At 30.5% G+C, this 17538-nt stretch overlaps 4 protein-coding genes and 1 pseudogene across 4 annotated transcripts; 2 read left to right on the top strand and 3 right to left on the bottom strand.

Moving 5' to 3' along the window:
• Positions 1 to 470: 470 nt before the first annotated feature.
• Positions 471 to 1731, top strand: LOC111042042 (uncharacterized protein K02A2.6-like). The gene is made up of 3 exons (XM_022326531.1): positions 471 to 1096; positions 1215 to 1283; positions 1394 to 1731. Exons 1-3 carry the CDS (start codon positions 676 to 678, stop codon positions 1729 to 1731), a joined length of 828 nt encoding a protein of 275 aa, XP_022182223.1. The 5' UTR covers positions 471 to 675.
• A 515-nt stretch (positions 1732 to 2246) lies between these two features.
• On the top strand, positions 2247 to 2950 carry LOC111042041 (annotated as a pseudogene).
• Positions 2951 to 6697: 3747 nt separating this feature from the next.
• LOC111042035 (zinc finger MYM-type protein 1-like) lies at positions 6698 to 7401 on the bottom strand. Its single transcript, XM_022326525.1, has 2 exons — positions 7076 to 7401; positions 6698 to 6995 (listed from the first exon to the last, which is right to left on the bottom strand). Exons 1-2 carry the CDS (start codon positions 7399 to 7401, stop codon positions 6698 to 6700), a joined length of 624 nt encoding a protein of 207 aa, XP_022182217.1.
• Positions 7402 to 8086: 685 nt separating this feature from the next.
• On the bottom strand, positions 8087 to 8710 carry LOC111042040 (52 kDa repressor of the inhibitor of the protein kinase-like). The gene has a single exon (XM_022326530.1). It carries the CDS (start codon positions 8708 to 8710, stop codon positions 8087 to 8089), a length of 624 nt encoding a protein of 207 aa, XP_022182222.1.
• A 6351-nt stretch (positions 8711 to 15061) lies between these two features.
• On the bottom strand, positions 15062 to 17004 carry LOC111042039 (zinc finger MYM-type protein 1-like). Its single transcript, XM_022326529.1, has 3 exons — positions 16978 to 17004; positions 15902 to 16862; positions 15062 to 15825 (listed from the first exon to the last, which is right to left on the bottom strand). The coding sequence occupies exons 1-3, from the start codon at positions 17002 to 17004 to the stop codon at positions 15062 to 15064; spliced, it is 1752 nt and encodes a 583-aa protein (XP_022182221.1).
• Positions 17005 to 17538: the final 534 nt, after the last annotated feature.

Here is a 17538-nt window from a genome sequence, read left to right as displayed (position 1 = left end):
TCAAATATTGGCATAGGTGCAGTATTAGCTCACAGGTTTGCAAACAATATTGAAAAACCTATTTCATATGCGTCACGCTCCCTTACATCAACAGAAAAAAATTATTCATCTATACACAGGGAAGCACTTGCTATAGTGTGGGCTGTTACTAAGTTTTATCAATATCTGCTAGGGAGACAATTCATAATTAAATCAGACCACAAACCTTTATTAGCACTTTTTGGGCAAGACAAAACTATCCCAAAGATGGCAGCTGGTCGCATCCAAAGGTGGGCATTTTTTTTGTCAGGTTTCAATTATACAATTGAATTTATTAAAGGTGTAGATAATATTGTCGCAGACAGTTTATCTCGGTTAATATTAGAAACTAAAAATATTTCACATAATAATGAAAATTCAGATGTAGTGAATTGGGTAACAAAACATTTACCAATTGATTTCCTTCAAATTAGAACTGAAATTGCTAAAGACTCAGTTTTAAAAAAAATTATTACTTATGTTTTAGGTAATTGGCCTCATGTTATAACTGATGACATAAAACCATTTTATAACCGTAAGTTAGAACTGCATGTCGAAGACAAAGTTTTATTTTGGGGGTATAGAGTGGTAATTCCCACAAAATTCACTAAACTTCTATTAACTGAATTACACAGTACACATCTAGGTATTGTAAAAATGAAAAGTCTAGCTCGATCATATTTTTGGTGGCCCAATATTGACAAGGATATTGAAGTGATTGCAAAAGGTTGTGACATTTGTATTATGCATAAACCTGAACCTTTAAAAGTAGTTTTAACTAAGTGGCCTAGAACTTATAAATGTTTTGACAGAATTCACATTGACTATGCTGGTCCAATTATGAATAAAATGTTTCTAATTATATCTGATTCATTTTCAAAATGGCCAGAAATATTTAAAGTAAAAAAGGCTGATACTAGTAATACACTTATTAAATTTAAAAAGGTTTTTGCCAGATTTGGTTTACCTAACACGATTGTAACAGACAATGGTACGCCCTTCACGTCCACTGAATTTAGTGATTTTTGTCAATATAATGGTATTAAACATCTAACTATCTCTCCATATCATCCATCAAGTAATGGTGCAGCAGAAAACGCTGTAAAAACATTTAAGACTGTTTTAAAAAAAATTATAGCTGATAATAAGATTATATCTATACAGTTAGCACTATGCAAATATTTATTCTTTTACAGGAATACTACCCATATTACCACAAATCAAACTCCGACTAAAATTATGTTTGGGAGAGATGTTATTACACGGTTTGACAGATTAAAACAAAATACATTAAATACTAACAATGAGATGAAGTGTAATAATGAAAAGAAAAATTATAAAGGTAAAATTACTGAAAAAAATTTTGATATTGGAGAGGAGGTATTTATAAGAGATTATACTAAGCCTAACCAGAGAGGATGGAAAGTTTGTAGCATAGTTGAGAGCTTAGGCAGATCAGTTTATTTGTGCAAAGATCAGACTAATGATAGTATACACAAAAGACATGTAGATCAGATTATTAAAAGTGGTATATTTTACAATGAAGTTTTTAATGAGAGTTTAAATGAAACATTTGAGGACGGGGGCTCTAATATTGTAAAAGACAAAGTTACTGATAGTAACAAGGAAACATACCATAGTGAAACCCCTGAGCCTAGTTCCACCCGCATTAAAAGGAAATGCATTTTACCTGCAAGGTACAGATCTAACTAAGCTATATTATATATTACATGTATTTTTAACATTTATAAATTTAAAATTTAAATCAATTATAATTAATAAATAACGATTTACCTTATAATAATTTTATTTTGTTATTAATTTGTATGTATAATAATTTTGTAGTGTTAAAGTATTTTTTATTTTTTATTATTCTTATAACTTAAAGGGAGGTAGTGTTGTATATTTTTATAGAGACGCGCTCTGGCGGACTGTGCCAGATAGACGCAACTATTATTATTTTTATGTGTGATGTTACAAGTTGTAATCAGATCATCATATTCATGTCTCATGATGTTACGAATAATAATATATTAAATGTTCTTGACTTCTTGTCTATTTTATTTTATTTCTTATAATCAAATATATAACATCTTGACACTAAGATTTTATGCATTGGGGACAATTTTCAAGCAGTAGGAGATTTTGTGGGTGTTAGCACGGCAACTACTGGAAGAATTATACCCAGAGTTACTCATGAGATAGCTAAGATAAGGAAAGATATACGCATGCCTTCTACCCAAGAAAAAATTAATCAAGCTAAACTTAATTTTTTTTCAATCGCTAAATTTCCCAGAGTTATTGGTGTAATTGACTGCACACATGTAAAAATTTTATCTCCAGGGGGAAATAATGCAGACATTTTTTGAAACCGAAACAGATACTTTTCTATCAACGTACAAATTGTAGCTGGAGCTGATCTAAAAATTAAAAATATAGTTGCTCGATGGCCGGGCTCAGCACACGACAGTAACATATTTTCGAACTCCCGAATCAGAGCCCAATTTAAAGACAATATGTTTGGAGACGCATTATTGCTTGGAGATAGTGGGTATGGAGTAAGCAATTATATGATGACAATTTTAAATGAACCTAGAACTGAAGGAGAACAATTGTACAATGAATCACTGATTAGGACAAGAAATACTGTTGAAAGACTTTTGGTGTGTTAAAAAGACGATTTCCCATTATTTCACTTGGGATAAAATCATCTCTAGAATTAACACAAGGAATTATTGTGGCTTGTGCTGTATTACATAATATAGCACGTGATTTAAATGAAGAAGAATTAGAATTTGAAGAAGGTATTCAGCAATTAATGCAAGCTTCAGAAGAAGTAAATGATAATTTTAATCTAGAAAACCCAAATAATAATTTTAATCAAAATAACAATCTAGTAAGAATTGCAATCATTGATTATTTTGAAAGGTAAGTACTGAGGAAATGCTTTTAAGTTACACCCGTTTTCATTTTACAGTAAATTGATTTATTATCAAATTTAAAGTTAAAGATGCTCATAAACTATCAAAAAAACTGACATGAAAAGACAGATAATATTATAAGCTATATATATATATAGCTATAAATATAGCTACTTAAATTTGTACTTAATGTTGTATCACATTACGAATTTAATGAATTAAAAACTAATAATTGTCATTAGAAATTATGGTTTAGTTATTGTTATCATATGTTTTTTAGAAACTAAATAATATATTTTATATAATATTAATAATGAATTTATGAAGTAAATTAATTTTATCATAGGATTATAATGCAAAATAGTATTTAAAACAATGTTTAAACAATAACATATAAGTATAAATAACTATTTAAAATTAAAAATGAATTAATTAAATTATTAGAAATTAATAGGTTTTTAGAAAATACATAACATAATTAATATTAATAGTGAAATAAGTAAATTAATCAAGAATAATAATAACAATATACTATCATTATACTATATTATATCATCAGACTTGATTTCAGATACTTGAGTATTTCTAATTTTTTTTTTCTATTTCTAGCTCAAACAATTTTTCATCATTTTCCTTTTTTTAAAAAAATATGCAAGCTCTTCTTTAGCTAGTTGAGTTTTAATCGTGATCAAATCAATTGTTTTCTGTCTTACTTCATCTTTTAAATTTTCATACTTTTTTTTTTGAGGTTGAGAACTATCATTGACATATCTTACCTGTTTTATTTTTGAACTAACTGGTGTTTTTAGTTGAGCTGGAGACCAAGATTTCCAATCTTCAGTGGAAATAATATTGGAAGAAAATTCATTTTGAGCCACATCAGTTTATTTTTTTGTTTCAATGACAGAGGAATTCAATATGATTATATTTTCTTCATTTACCACATTGGTAGGAATAACATTGTTAATATTCTCGTTTACAATATATGTCTCCTAATAAAAACAAAAACATAATAGGATATTAGGAATTTAGGATAGGTAAGGTTATTAAAAATAATAATGAAAAATCAATGGCGGCTCGGTATTTTTATTAAACAAGGATTACAAATAGAAACAAATTAGGAATTAAAGGAATAAAAAAAAGCATTCAATAAAATAGTATTCAATAGTAAAAAAAAGTATTCAATAAGAAAAAAAGTATTTTAATACTTTTACTCAAATACTTTACAACACTGGCAAAGTTGTACTTAATCAATAAGATATTAAAATTAATGTAAACAATATTCATTTTTATCTTAATAAATTAAAAGTAAAATGATACTTATTGTAATTGTTGGTAAATGTTCCTGGTATTGGTGTATTAAAAATCTACTACCTATTGTTGAAGATGGATGATTTATATTAAATCCAGAAAAATTATAAATACCATATTATTAATTTCATTATCTGTAAATGTAGTAGTATTCTGTATTTTATTTTCTTCAACAATTCCAATATCTAGTTAATGTATATTCAATAATTAATACTCAATAAAATTTAAATATCATCAATCATTGATAATAATAGTATTGTGTGAATTATATTATGTTATTATAAATATCAAGATTGACATTAATACATTATATTTAATACCTACAACGATATTTATTATAATAAGTTAAAATTAAAACTAAAATTGCTTATTAAGTTTAAGGTAACCTGTTAATGGCTGTTATTATATTAATATATTTATTTAGTTCAGAATCGGGTTAGGATTTTCAATAATATTATTAATTATTCATTAATGGTTTAACTAATTTTTAAAAATTAAAACTGCAGAAAATATTATTTTTAAGACTATGATGACATGTTATATATTACGGTAATGAGTAGGCTATGATAATTTTTACTCGCTATCAATGTCATCATCATTATATGGGTTATTTAATCCCTCTCCAGAGATATCAAGAAGAGAAATAATCTTGTCTATTGCCTCAGAACGGGGAATTTGTTTACATATACCACCATCAGTACTAAAAATTTCCTTCTTTTCTGAGGCCAATACTTTTTTAGAATCCTTTTTTAACTTTTCGTACCTCTCTTTTAATGATCTGAAAATTTAAAACTGTATTAAAAAAATTAATTATGATTGGTTAAGTATAACCAACAAACACACAACCAAGATTTCGTACATTTTAGGTAAGTATTTGAAATTAGTACTTACTTAGCAGAACGTACAATTCCAGTTAGAGCATTAAACTCGCTTTGGATTTTGTTCCATGTGACATCTTTAAATTTCCATATGTTTTGGTCATTTTTTTTATTTTCAATGATGTCTTTATATTTGATGACTAAGTTAGAGAGAACAACAAGATGAATTTCGTTATACTTGGGTCCTCTTGTTCTTTTATCCATAATGTTAATTTAAATAATATATATTTATATAATTTCAATAAAAATCAATATAATATTTTATTTTTATTTAATTAAATTAAAATAAATTTGAAGAATATTGTCAAAATTAAAGTTAAAAAAATATTTTACAGTTTTTAAACCTCGGTTATCAAAGAAAAACACAAAATGACTAAATAAATAAATGATAACAACGAAAAAAAGTGGTAACAAACATAGTTACTAATATCAATACTATAATTTCGGTGTTAACCTAGAGGTTGCCCAAACCTGAAGGTTTAAAAAGTTTGTGAGAAAGATATTAGTTTAAGTTATAGGTTTATACTAAAGTATAATTCCAAATTATTAAAAATCCAAATTTGGTAGTACCGTTTTGAAAATGATATCCCTCGACTCTACATGACTTACTCTATACCCCCGTCCCCCAAACAGTTTTAAGTCCCCTGGTAAGCGAATTAGACTTGAAGTGGTGGCAAAACCAGTATTTTACCTATGTAATCCTGCACCAATTTACCGGTTTCTGGACAGCTCGACCTCACCACAACTTAATGCAAATTGTAAGTATCCAAAATGCATTTCCCAAAAAGGGGACATCCTAACGAATCCATGGATATGATTGGCTAAGTCGTAGTACAATATTTCGATTTTTAATGAATTATAAATCTATAGATATCTACTGGCATAGTGCATATTGTGTCCGCCCGGCACTTACAATATGAAATAAAATTACTAAAAATCCAAATTCGGTATTACCGTTTTGAAAACGATATCCCTAGACTCTAAATGACTTACTCTATACCCCCACACAGTTTTAAATCCCCTTTCAAATTTTGAAATGAATATATCGGAAGTTTTTAAGCGGGGCAGTTTAGCGAGCGAGGTCCGTACGCGGTTTATCAATTCGCGAAAACCATTAGAACGCTCCTCGATGTAGATTTCCACGGAGTTTCCATAACGCTCTTATTATTTTTTTATTGGAAGAAAAAGATATGGGGGACATCTGGTTCCAACATCACATGTTTCCGGTATTATGCTGCTGAGAGTTTGAGGTGAAATAATAGTAGAAAATTTCAAATCTTCGTAGCTTCTGCCAGTTGCTAGAAATCGTAACGTCGCTGTTAATCTCGTACAGGGGCGAACGCAGGAAAAACTTTCGGGGGGGGTTTTGAAAAAATTTAAAGTAGGTATTCATAAATATCATATTATTCATACTGTATTACACTTTTCTATATTTTATTTTGGTCACTTATAATATATACATAAATACATAATACATATATAAAATACATATTACATAATATTATAGATAATAATTAATAACTAATTAGTAATTATTACAATTTGTCAATTTACATTATAAAACGAGATCTATGCGTCTTGGTTTTGTGCCATTATGTCAATGACCTCTTCGCAAGTCACTTCCACGTCTCTGTATAAGTTTAATAGCATCAATCCATTTAATCGCTCCTCACCAGTCTTGTTGCGCAGATATGTTTTTAATCTTCGAAGACAAGAAAAAGATTGTTCACTTGTTGCCACAGAAACGGGTAGAGTTGCACCAATCTGCAATAATGTGTGTATTGATGGATACAATGCAGAATTACAATAGTTGAGAGTCTCAATAAATGTTCTAGGCCGTTTATCCTTTGACATATTTAAACAATGTCTGAAATAACAATGCATTTTATGTTTTAATATAGATCACAAAAAATATTTTTATGTATAATAAATTTAATATTTTGTTACCTGTGCCACATGGTCATCTCAGCTATAAAATCATCAGTAGATCCCTTGATGTCATTTGGCCATTCTTTTGCAAAAGTATTTACCGTTTCACTGATTTCTTTTGTTTTCAGCTCAGAACACTTAGTTGGAAGAATATTTTGAATTTTTGACAATAGTTCCCGGTGTTCAAGAAATCTTATTTTTAACTGCATTAATAAGTGGTCCAAAAAAGGATGAAAAATGGACCGACGAAAATATTCCTCTGAACCGCCTTCATAATTGTCTCTGATCTTCTGTATTCCAATATTCCGCGGGGGTGCTAAATTAATGTCCAATTTGTCCGCCATTTCTTTTGCTGCTGCATACAAGCTTTTGAATTTCAAGTCCGAATCACAACGCATCTCATTGATTTCATCATACACGTGATTTGCATAATCAATGCATAAGCTAAGATCACAATCTTCCTTTTGTAAAAACACACTGAGATTTTTCATTATGCTGAAAATCGGCTTAACTACTGTTAAAGCCATAATAAATTGAGGTGTTTTTATCGATGCAAGCAGGGCATGAGGTTTGACTCCGATGGTTTTCAAATTATTTTCATCCATGTACTCTAACGATAAGCAGATATGTTCATATACATCGTTGAACAAACTGAGTGAGTCCAAATGCTCAACCCATCTCGTTTCGCAGAATTTAAGAAGACGTGTTTGTTTCGCACTTGGGCAAGACATTTGAATTTTTTCTTTTAAAACTAGACCTGCCTTATTGGATAGACGAAAGAAATTTACAACCTCTTTAATTGTGCCTATGCAATTTCGGATGGACGATATTTTGCACGCATGCGTAATAGCCAAATTCAAATTATGATTAGCACAGTGGACGTAAATAGCTTCCGGATATAGTTCTCGAACTTTGGCAGTACAGCCGTTGAATTTTCCGCTCATTGCACGCGCCCCATCATAGCCTAAACATTTTTTTAAAGAAAATATAACATAACCTAATATATATAAAGTTATAACCTAATAAATATTAACACATACCTTGCCCTCTCATATTGGCCAGGTTTATGCCAATGTTTTCCATCGTGGTCAGCAACGTATTTGCAAGCCCCTTTCCGGTAACGTCCTCAACAGGGATAAAGCACAAAAAGTCTTCTCGAATTTTGTATTCGTCCATTTTATCGACAAATCGAGCGCATATTGAAAACTGTTCAATGCCACTCACATCCGTACTTTCGTCAGCAATGACAGAAAAATATCTAGATTTGTTTACACGTTGCACAATATTCGTCGTTATTTGTTTCCCTGCTGCATCAATTATTTCATTTTGAATACGATAGCTTAAATACGTTGAATTCGCACCCGCAGTATTTAAATGATTGGCCAAAGCTTGATCGCCGTTGTCTAGGGCATAACGAAGTAACGCTCTGAAATTCCCGTCGTTTTCTACCGGCATTTTCCGTGATAAAGAGCCCTGATCTCGATGACCTCTTAATGCTAATCCTTGCCTGCTACACAGCAAAACGGCTCGGACGATCGGAATTAACTTATGTCTGTTTTCGAGTTGTTGTTTTTTTCGCCCTTTGTCAATTTCGCTGATTACGTCACTCTTCCGTTTTTCGTAAATCAACTTAAAATTTTGTCCATCCTCCATGGCGTCAAGGTGATATTTTTTTTTTTTGGTGTTCTCTAAATTTTTCAAGTGCTTTCTTCCAATCTTGAAATGCAGTCTGAACCAATAAATTTGTGTTCTGATGACCCCCTTTACCAACAGAATTTGATCCAAATGAGACACAATAACGGCAATAAGCTCCGTCTTCTGCAGCAGAATACACCAACCACACAAATGAGCGTAACCAAGAATGCTGAAATTTCAAATTTCGTTTGCCAGAAGTTGGAAACTTGAAGTCTACATCAGGTATCCAATTATGCACAAGAACTTCATATTTTTCAATGTCATTCAATTGCTTACGACAAAAATTAGCAATATCATTCGGAATAATCTATAAATAAAATATATTACAAACAACAATAATATAATATTATAATAATAAATAATATATTATATTTAAAAATATTATTTATTAATATTATTATTGCAAAAAGTCAAAAACTCACATTACGATCTGCGTCAGATTGCGACATCTCGGGTTTTCGTTTTTTTATTGGTGGACTGCCTACGGACGATTTATCTGAATCTACATCAATCGAAACATTCGAAACTGAGGTAGTATTTTTATTGTCTGGTTTAAAAAACTTTAAAATTGAACTCATTTTTAATATTTGCGTTTAATAAATATTACGTCTTTAGTATAGCAAAACAGACACGTGACACGAGTATACGACAGTTCGTTGGCATACTATGGTATATTATATTGATTATTGAACAATGATACAATTTCTAGAATTATCTAGATTTTAGATAAGACGGGTCGTTGCGAATTTCCGGTAGACGGCAATTACACTCGTCTTCTGTCTACATTACGTACATCAGCGGCCTTCGATGTCGATCAGTTATCAATAAGTTATAACATACTGTCATACTCAATTCGAAACTGCATTATCATACATTTTATTGGTGATTTTACTGTATCCATTAATTCACAAGCCATGGGAGAAGGGAAACTTTTTAATAACTAATAATTTTTTTTAACTTTTTTGAAATGTTATTAGTAATACCATTGATTATAAATACTATAGATTGCTCACTGGACGGTTTTTCGACGGCACGATAAATGTCGTGTAACGCTGTAGAGCGCTGTCGGCGCGTAATTAGTACTGGCGTGTAACGTTGTGATCGCTGCAGTCGCCAGTCATTTTAGCGACAGTGGCACGACGCGCTAGACGCGCTACTCGCTACATAGTATATAGTCATTTTTATGAATGACATATTTTGATCTTAATATATGAATCTGATCGCATGACAAAATATATCTATTTTGTCATGTCTGATCGTAATTTTTATCCAACAAGTAATTAATAGAGCGAACTATGTCAGCCCACATATGACAACAATGATGTGTATACTCGTTAAAATATACATTGTATAGCTTTGGTTATTAATAGTATTTAATATTTATAACCAATGATAATAGTATAATAGGCATTGAAAAACTAGTCGACAATTAATATCGTAGTTCATATTTATTTTGTCGTTGTTACCAAGTGTTTTTATTGTAATACTACCTATGTGCTGTGAATAAATTCAAAATATTTAGTTTACAATTTTACTAAATATGTCGGGTGATAAATGTGTGTTCATAAATTGTAAAAATACACGAAGAAATTCTTCTTGTACTTTCCATCCATTTCCATCAAATATAGAAATTTCAAAAACATGGATAGTAAACTCAGGTAAGTATACAAATATATATGTTGTACTATAACTAAAATACAAATGTATGTGTATAATTTTTGCATTTAGGAAATATTGCGCTAGAAGCTTTAAGTCCGAAAAAAATTTAAAAAAGATTTATTTGTTCTACTCATTTTAATAAAAATGATTATTCCGATCCATCAGCAAAAAAATCTAGACTAAAACCAAACGCAGTGCCCAAAAAGTATTCAGGTAATAAAGAATTTCTGTATCCTAATCCCATTTTGAATATGTACTTAATATTGAGCTTTTAAAAAAAAACGGGAAAGTTACCGTTATACTGTATAGTAGTCAGGTGTGTGAGTGGGTGGGAAAACATTATTTAAATTTCAGTTGTCTATAAATAACTCAAATATAAGCCATAATATTTTAAAAATTTAACTATGTATATAAAACACAAATATAAACATTTGGTGAAAATTTCAAGTATTTATAATGATTCGCTTTTGAGTAACAACTATAACTAATAACAAGTATTTTTTAAAATACCTATATANATTGAAATCATCATAATTTACAAAAATTTAATTATAAAAATTATTTATGATTATCTATCTCTTTTAAGCTAAAAGCTTGTGTTAGAGATAGAGTGTAATACAGTCTTACTAAATAATTATAAACATATATAAGTATATAACAAATTTATAGTAAAAACAAAAGGAAACAAGTATATACAAATAGTAATCAAATTAAATACAGCAGTAGATTTAAAAATATTTTAAATTATTTGAGAGAACAACCAATTATACACTAACTTTTTAGCATTATTTTCAGACAACTGAATATTTTTTTTATACTGACATGGCATAGAATTAAAAAACACAGGTCCTAAATAGTTGACAAAAGATTGACCAAAAGATTTGTATGGGTAATCAACAGGTATATTATACCGTCTATTTTCTCTTTTGTCCACAATATCTTGACCATCAAGGCCTTTATTGAAATTTTTAAAGGTGAACAGAATAGCAAATTTTTTATATAAAAATTTAACAGGTAAGACCCCCAACTCTCTATAATTATGCGAGGTAGAACCTGATAAGGAATGTTTATTTAAGCAAATTCTAACTATATTATTCTGATTAATTTGTATTTGATTTAAAAAGCAATCAGCCTAACCTCCCCAAATTAATAAACCATATTGAAGTATGGATTGGTACAACGCAAAATAAACTACACGCATTGTGTGTTTTGGTACCAGATCTTTTAATTTATAGAATTTATAGGTTACCTGACGTAACTTTCCTACCAAATTATGAATATGAAGATTCCAGCGTAAATTATTATCAAAAATGATACCTAAATATCGCGTACTAGAAACTTCTTTAATAGTTAAGCAAATATTTAAGTCACTACAACTCTTATCATCGTTACATCTATGTATTTTAATATGATTAAGTGTTTGGAAACTTTTATAAATTGAAAAGGTCATAAACATTGATTTATTTTCGTTAAGCGTCAGATTTCTGTCACACAGGATTCGATATATATTATTTAATCCAACAGTTGCTTTATGATGAACGCCGGTCCAAGTTTTATCGGTAAAAAGCAAGCAGGTATCGTCAGCGTAAGAGACCACCAAACCATCAATAATTAAATCACTTACTGCGTTGATATATAATAAAAATAAAATTGGACCTAAAACGCTACCTTGAGGGACTCCATATTCAATTGAACCTACCTGACTAGTAATGTCATTGATCCTGACCATTTGTTTTCTGTTCGTTAGGTAGCTTTTATACCAATTTAAGCTATGATTATTAATACCGAAGTTCGGAAAAATTTGAAATAAAATGGTATGATTGACAGTATCAAATGCCTTAGTTAAGTCCAGGAATACGGCAATTACTTTATTACTGTTATCTAATTCTCTATAAATAAATTGAGTTGTTTGATATAAAGCATCTTGAGTACCTATACCTGGTCTAAAACCAAATTGGTTTTTTGACAAGAGTTTGTTGGCTTCTAGAAACGAAATTAATCTTTTTTTAATAATTTTTTCAAATATTTTCGCAAAATTAGTAAGCAAAGAAATAGGCCTATAGTTATTAACATTTTTTTTATCTCCAGCTTTATAAATAGGTTTGATCACTGCTAGTTTAAGATTATCCGGAAATATACCTTGATGAATACTCATATTGAAAATGTACACAAGCGGATCAGCAACAAGTTCGATAATAAATTTTAATAACTTGCATGTAATTCTATCATGACCAGCGGCTGTGTCATCTTTAAAGTTATTTACGATGTTGATAATCTCAGAGTTAACTATCTTTTCAGAAAAGGAATTATCAAAAGAAAAGTTATTACTAGCATTAATAGTTTCATTTTTCAGAACATAATCAGCTTTCTCTGCTAATTTCTTTCCTATGTTAATAAAAAAATTGTTAAAAATGTTTGAAACCATCGTTGGATCCTTGCTAGTATCAAATTGTTGGCCGTTGTTAATAATAGTTTTAATAGTATCCTTATTAATGTTTTTGGTGTAGGTGATTTCGTTAATAAGTTGCCAGGTTAATTTCGGGTTGTTAGAATTTGTTTTGAATTTATTCTCATAATATTTCTTTTTAGCCATTCTTAGAATCTGCGTATAGTTATTTTTGTATTTTTTATAGTGTATGGTTAATTTATTATTGTTTGGATATTTTTTACATTTTAAAGCTAGGGATTGTTTGTGGCGAGTAGAGTTTAATAGACCAGCTGTCATCCATTCTTTTAATCGCATATTTTTGGATGTTATTTTTTTATATGTAGTCGATTTAAGAATAATGTCAGAGATAACCGTCTGAAACTCTGAGTAACATTCATTCGCCTTGTGTTTGTTATACACCGCAGTCCAATTCTCTCCCTCTAGTAATGCTTTAATATTATCATAATCAACGCAAGAAACATAGTTACTTTTATTAGTTAAGTGATTATTAATTGGTAGAGAGACACAAATTGCATAATGATCAGTAATATCTGTCTGTAAAATACCTGCATTAATTAGCGTAATTATATTTTCATTATTGTGGACAAATATGTGATCAAGGCATGTGTGATTTTGTAGTTTGGGTAATCTAGTATAAGAGTTAATAAAAGACGCAAAACCATTCTCTGATAATATATTAAGATAATCATTATTTAATGGACTAGGCCCTACTATGTTTATGTTCATATCACCTATAAGAATGGTATAATTATCTTTTTTTTTATTTTCTCGTATGACTTCTCTTAGAGTTTTAATGAAGGTGTTTATATCAGTGGCGTGTGATCTATATATACATAAAATATTAATTGGCATATCTAGATTATTAATGGAGAGTTTAACAATATTGGTATCAACAAATTCATATTCGAAAAAATCAGTTGTATAATTATTTCTAACAAACACAAATATACCATCGTTTTGGTTTCTTTTGATTGTAGAGGAGTGTTGATTATAACCTTCCAAGACATAAGCACCCTGACTCAGGGGATCATGCCAAGTTTCGGTAAGTACAATAACATCGATTTTATTTTTATTTTGGTCGCTCTCTAAAAATAATGTTAGTTCATCAAAATTGGTGTTCATGCTCCTTATATTACAACATATAATATTTACATATTTATTATTTATACAATTATTAACATCAATAAATTCCGAGAATGATTCAAAATAGTTAGTTTTATAGCTGAGGTATCCAATAATATTAAAGGCATTTTCCATTTTAAACTAAAAAAGTATAAACAAAGAAATTCTAGAGTCGGTTGTAGGCTTAAACTAATTTTGACAAGGAAAGCTCATCAAAAATTATAAAGGCCTTGGTATTCTCATTCTCTTTTATAAAAATTTTTGAATCCTTAAACCAGGTGAATTTATAACCTGATTCTCGAGCAAAAGCCCTAGTTTTAAAAAATAGATTTCTATTAAATTGCGTAAGACCGTCATTAATGTAAATACTATCATTAGCCCACTTAGAGTTAACAGTTTTACCAGTTAATTTTGATTTTTTAACACGTTCCATCAAATTTCGTTTGTCTTGAATTGAAGTCGACTCTGCTACTATTTTTCTGGACCTGTTAGGGATTTTTGAGAAAGTACGATATGCTTTTGTCACAGTGATCTTCACTCCTACGGCGGCTGCAATTGTCTCCACCGTTTTGACACAGTCCTCATTATCAATGTCTGGGACGCCAACAATTTCGAAATAGTTCTCAATTGATTTTTGCTCAATTAAATTTAGACGTTTTTCCAGAGACGCGAATTCATTTTTTAGTTTGTGATTTTCTTCTTTAAGAATTGAATTTTCCTTTTTGATAAGATTAATAGTTGTAATTAACTCTTGCAATTGCTTACCGAAGTTATCAAATTTTTCACTCATGAAGTTGACTGACTCAACGAGGTTATTGATAGTTTCATTTTGAACATTTTGAGTACCAGATTGTTCGGTGGTTGAATTATTTTTGGGAGTCTGAGGATTAATGCTCGGCTCTTTAAGTTTACATTTACTGCAACACCAGTTTAGTTTGGCATTATTCGACATCTTTCTAAAAGCTGTCTCCCTCAGAGCGGCACAAGTAAAATGTTGAAAAGCATTGCATTTTGCGCAGTTGAGATTATCACCTTCGAAAATAACATCATTGCAGACATTGCACAACATAGCTGCCATTTTAGATTAAAAGTACAAAAGAATATATAATAAATACAGACGTCGATATCGTACGAAAACAGATAAGCGAGCGATCACATACAAACACGACCGCACTGTTTGCGTAATCACTGTATACTAAATTAATATCCAATTTGTCCGCCATTTCTTTTGCTGCTGCATACAAGCTTTTGAATTTCAAGTCCGAATCACAACGCATCTCATTGATTTCATCATACACGTGATTTGCATAATCAATGCATAAGCTAAGATCACAATCTTCCTTTTGTAAAAACACACTGAGATTTTTCATTATGCTGAAAATCGGCTTAACTACTGTTAAAGCCATAATAAATTGAGGTGTTTTTATCGATGCAAGCAGGGCATGAGGTTTGACTCCGATGGTTTTCAAATTATTTTCATCCACGTACTCTAACGATAAGCAGATATGTTCATATACATCGTTGAACAAACTGAGTGAGTCCAAATGCTCAACCCATCTCGTTTCGCAGAATTTAAGAAGACGTGTTTGTTTCGCACTTGGGCAAGACATTTGAATTTTTTCTTTTAAAACTAGACCTGCCTTATTGGATAGACGAAAGAAATTTACAACCTCTTTAATTGTGCCTATGCAATTTCGGATGGACGATATTTTGCACGCATGCGTAATAGCCAAATTCAAATTATGATTAGCACAGTGGACGTAAATAGCTTCCGGATATAGTTCTCGAACTTTGGCAGCACAGCCGTTGAATTTTCCGCTCATTGCACGCGCCCCATCATAGCCTAAACATTTTTTTAAAGAAAATATAACATAACCTAATATATATAAAGTTATAACCTAATAAATATTAACACATACCTTGCCCTCTCATATTGGCCAGGTTTATGCCAATGTTTTCCATCGTGGTCAGCAACGTATTTGCAAGCCCCTTTCCGGTAACGTCCTCAACAGGGATAAAGCACAAAAAGTCTTCTCGAATTTTGTATTCGTCCATTTTATCGACAAATCGAGCGCATATTGAAAACTGTTCAATGCCACTCACATCCGTACTTTCGTCAGCAATGACAGAAAAATATCTAGATTTGTTTACACGTTGCACAATATTCGTCGTTATTTGTTTCCCTGCTGCATCAATTATTTCATTTTGAATACGATAGCTTAAATACGTTGAATTCGCACCCGCAGTATTTAAATGATTGGCCAAAGCTTGATCGCCGTTGTCTAGGGCATAACGAAGTAACGCTCTGAAATTCCCGTCGTTTTCTACCGGCATTTTCCGTGATAAAGAGCCCTGATCTCGATGACCTCTTAATGCTAATCCTTGCCTGCTACACAGCAAAACGGCTCGGACGATCGGAATTAACTTATGTCTGTTTTCGAGTTGTTGTTTTTTTCGCCCTTTGTCAATTTCGCTGATCACGTCACTCTTCCGTTTTTCGTAAATCAACTTAAAATTTTGTCCATCCTCCATGGCGTCAAGGTGATATTTTTTTTTTTGGTGTTCTCTAAATTTTTCAAGTGCTTTCTTCCAATCTTGAAATGCAGTCTGAACCAATAAATTTGTGTTCTGATGACCCCCTTTACCAACAGAATTTGATCCAAATGAGACACAATAACGGCAATAAGCTCCGTCTTCTGCAGCAGAATACACCAACCACACAAATGAGCGTAACCAAGAATGCTGAAATTTCAAATTTCGTTTGCCAGAAGTTGGAAACTTGAAGTCTACATCAGGTATCCAATTATGCACAAGAACTTCATATTTTTCAATGTCATTCAATTGCTTACGACAAAAATTAGCAATATCATTCGGAATAATCTATAAATAAAATATATAACAAACAACAATAATATAATATTATAATAATAAATAATATATTATATTTAAAAATATTATTTATTAATATTATTATTGCAAAAAGTCAAAAACTCACATTACGATCTGCGTCAGATTGCGACATCTCGGGTTTTCGTATTTTTATTGGTGGACTGCCTACGGACGATTTATCTGAATCTACATCAATCGAAACATTCGAAACTGAGGTAGTATTTTTATTGTCTGGTTTAAAAAACTTTAAAATTGAACTCATTTTTAATATTTGCGTTTAATAAATATTACGTCTTTAGTATAGCAAAACAGACACGTGACACGAGTATACGACAGTTCGTTGGCATACTATGGTATATTATATTGATTATTGAACAATGATACAATTTCTAGAATTATCTAGATTTTAGATAAGACGGGTCGTTGCGAATTTCCGGTAGACGGCAATTACACTCGTCTTCTGTCTACATTACGTACATCAGCGGCCTTCGATGTCGATCAGTTATCAATAAGTTATAACATACTGTCATACTCAATTCGAAACTGCATTATCATACATTTTATTGGTGATTTTACTGTATCCATTAATTCACAAGCCATGGGAGAAGGGAAACTTTTTAATAACTAATAATTTTTTTTAACTTTTTTGAAATGTTATTAGTAATAC

Source organism: Myzus persicae, unplaced genomic scaffold (genome assembly GCF_001856785.1).
Source record: "Myzus persicae strain clone G006 unplaced genomic scaffold, MPER_G0061.0, whole genome shotgun sequence".
Taxonomy (NCBI): Eukaryota; Metazoa; Arthropoda; class Insecta; order Hemiptera; family Aphididae; genus Myzus; species Myzus persicae.
Note: the sequence above shows the minus strand (reverse complement) of the source record. Positions and strands in the feature narration are given on the sequence as shown.

Excerpts from the sequence above, each read along its gene's own strand:
- LOC111042042 (XM_022326531.1), top strand. The coding sequence starts at position 676 with ATGAAAAGTCTAGCTCGATCATATTTTTGGTGGCCCAATATTGACAAG. Across the intron at positions 1,097-1,214 it reads CTCTCCATATCATCCATCAA|GAATACTACCCATATTACCA; the intron begins GTAATGGTGCAG and ends ATTCTTTTACAG. Across the intron at positions 1,284-1,393 it reads GGGAGAGATGTTATTACACG|AGGAGGTATTTATAAGAGAT; the intron begins GTTTGACAGATT and ends TTGATATTGGAG.
- LOC111042035 (XM_022326525.1), bottom strand. The coding sequence starts at position 7,401 with ATGGCGGACAAATTGGACATTAATTTAGCACCCCCGCGGAATATTGGA. Across the intron at positions 6,996-7,075 it reads GAGATGACCATGTGGCACAG|ACATTGTTTAAATATGTCAA; the intron begins GTAACAAAATAT and ends TTGTTATTTCAG.
- LOC111042040 (XM_022326530.1), bottom strand. The coding sequence starts at position 8,710 with ATGGAGGATGGACAAAATTTTAAGTTGATTTACGAAAAACGGAAGAGT.
- LOC111042039 (XM_022326529.1), bottom strand. The coding sequence starts at position 17,004 with ATGTCGCAATCTGACGCAGATCGTAAT. Across the intron at positions 16,863-16,977 it reads AATCTGACGCAGATCGTAAT|ATTATTCCGAATGATATTGC; the intron begins GTGAGTTTTTGA and ends TTTTATTTATAG. Across the intron at positions 15,826-15,901 it reads GGCCAATATGAGAGGGCAAG|GCTATGATGGGGCGCGTGCA; the intron begins GTATGTGTTAAT and ends AAAAATGTTTAG.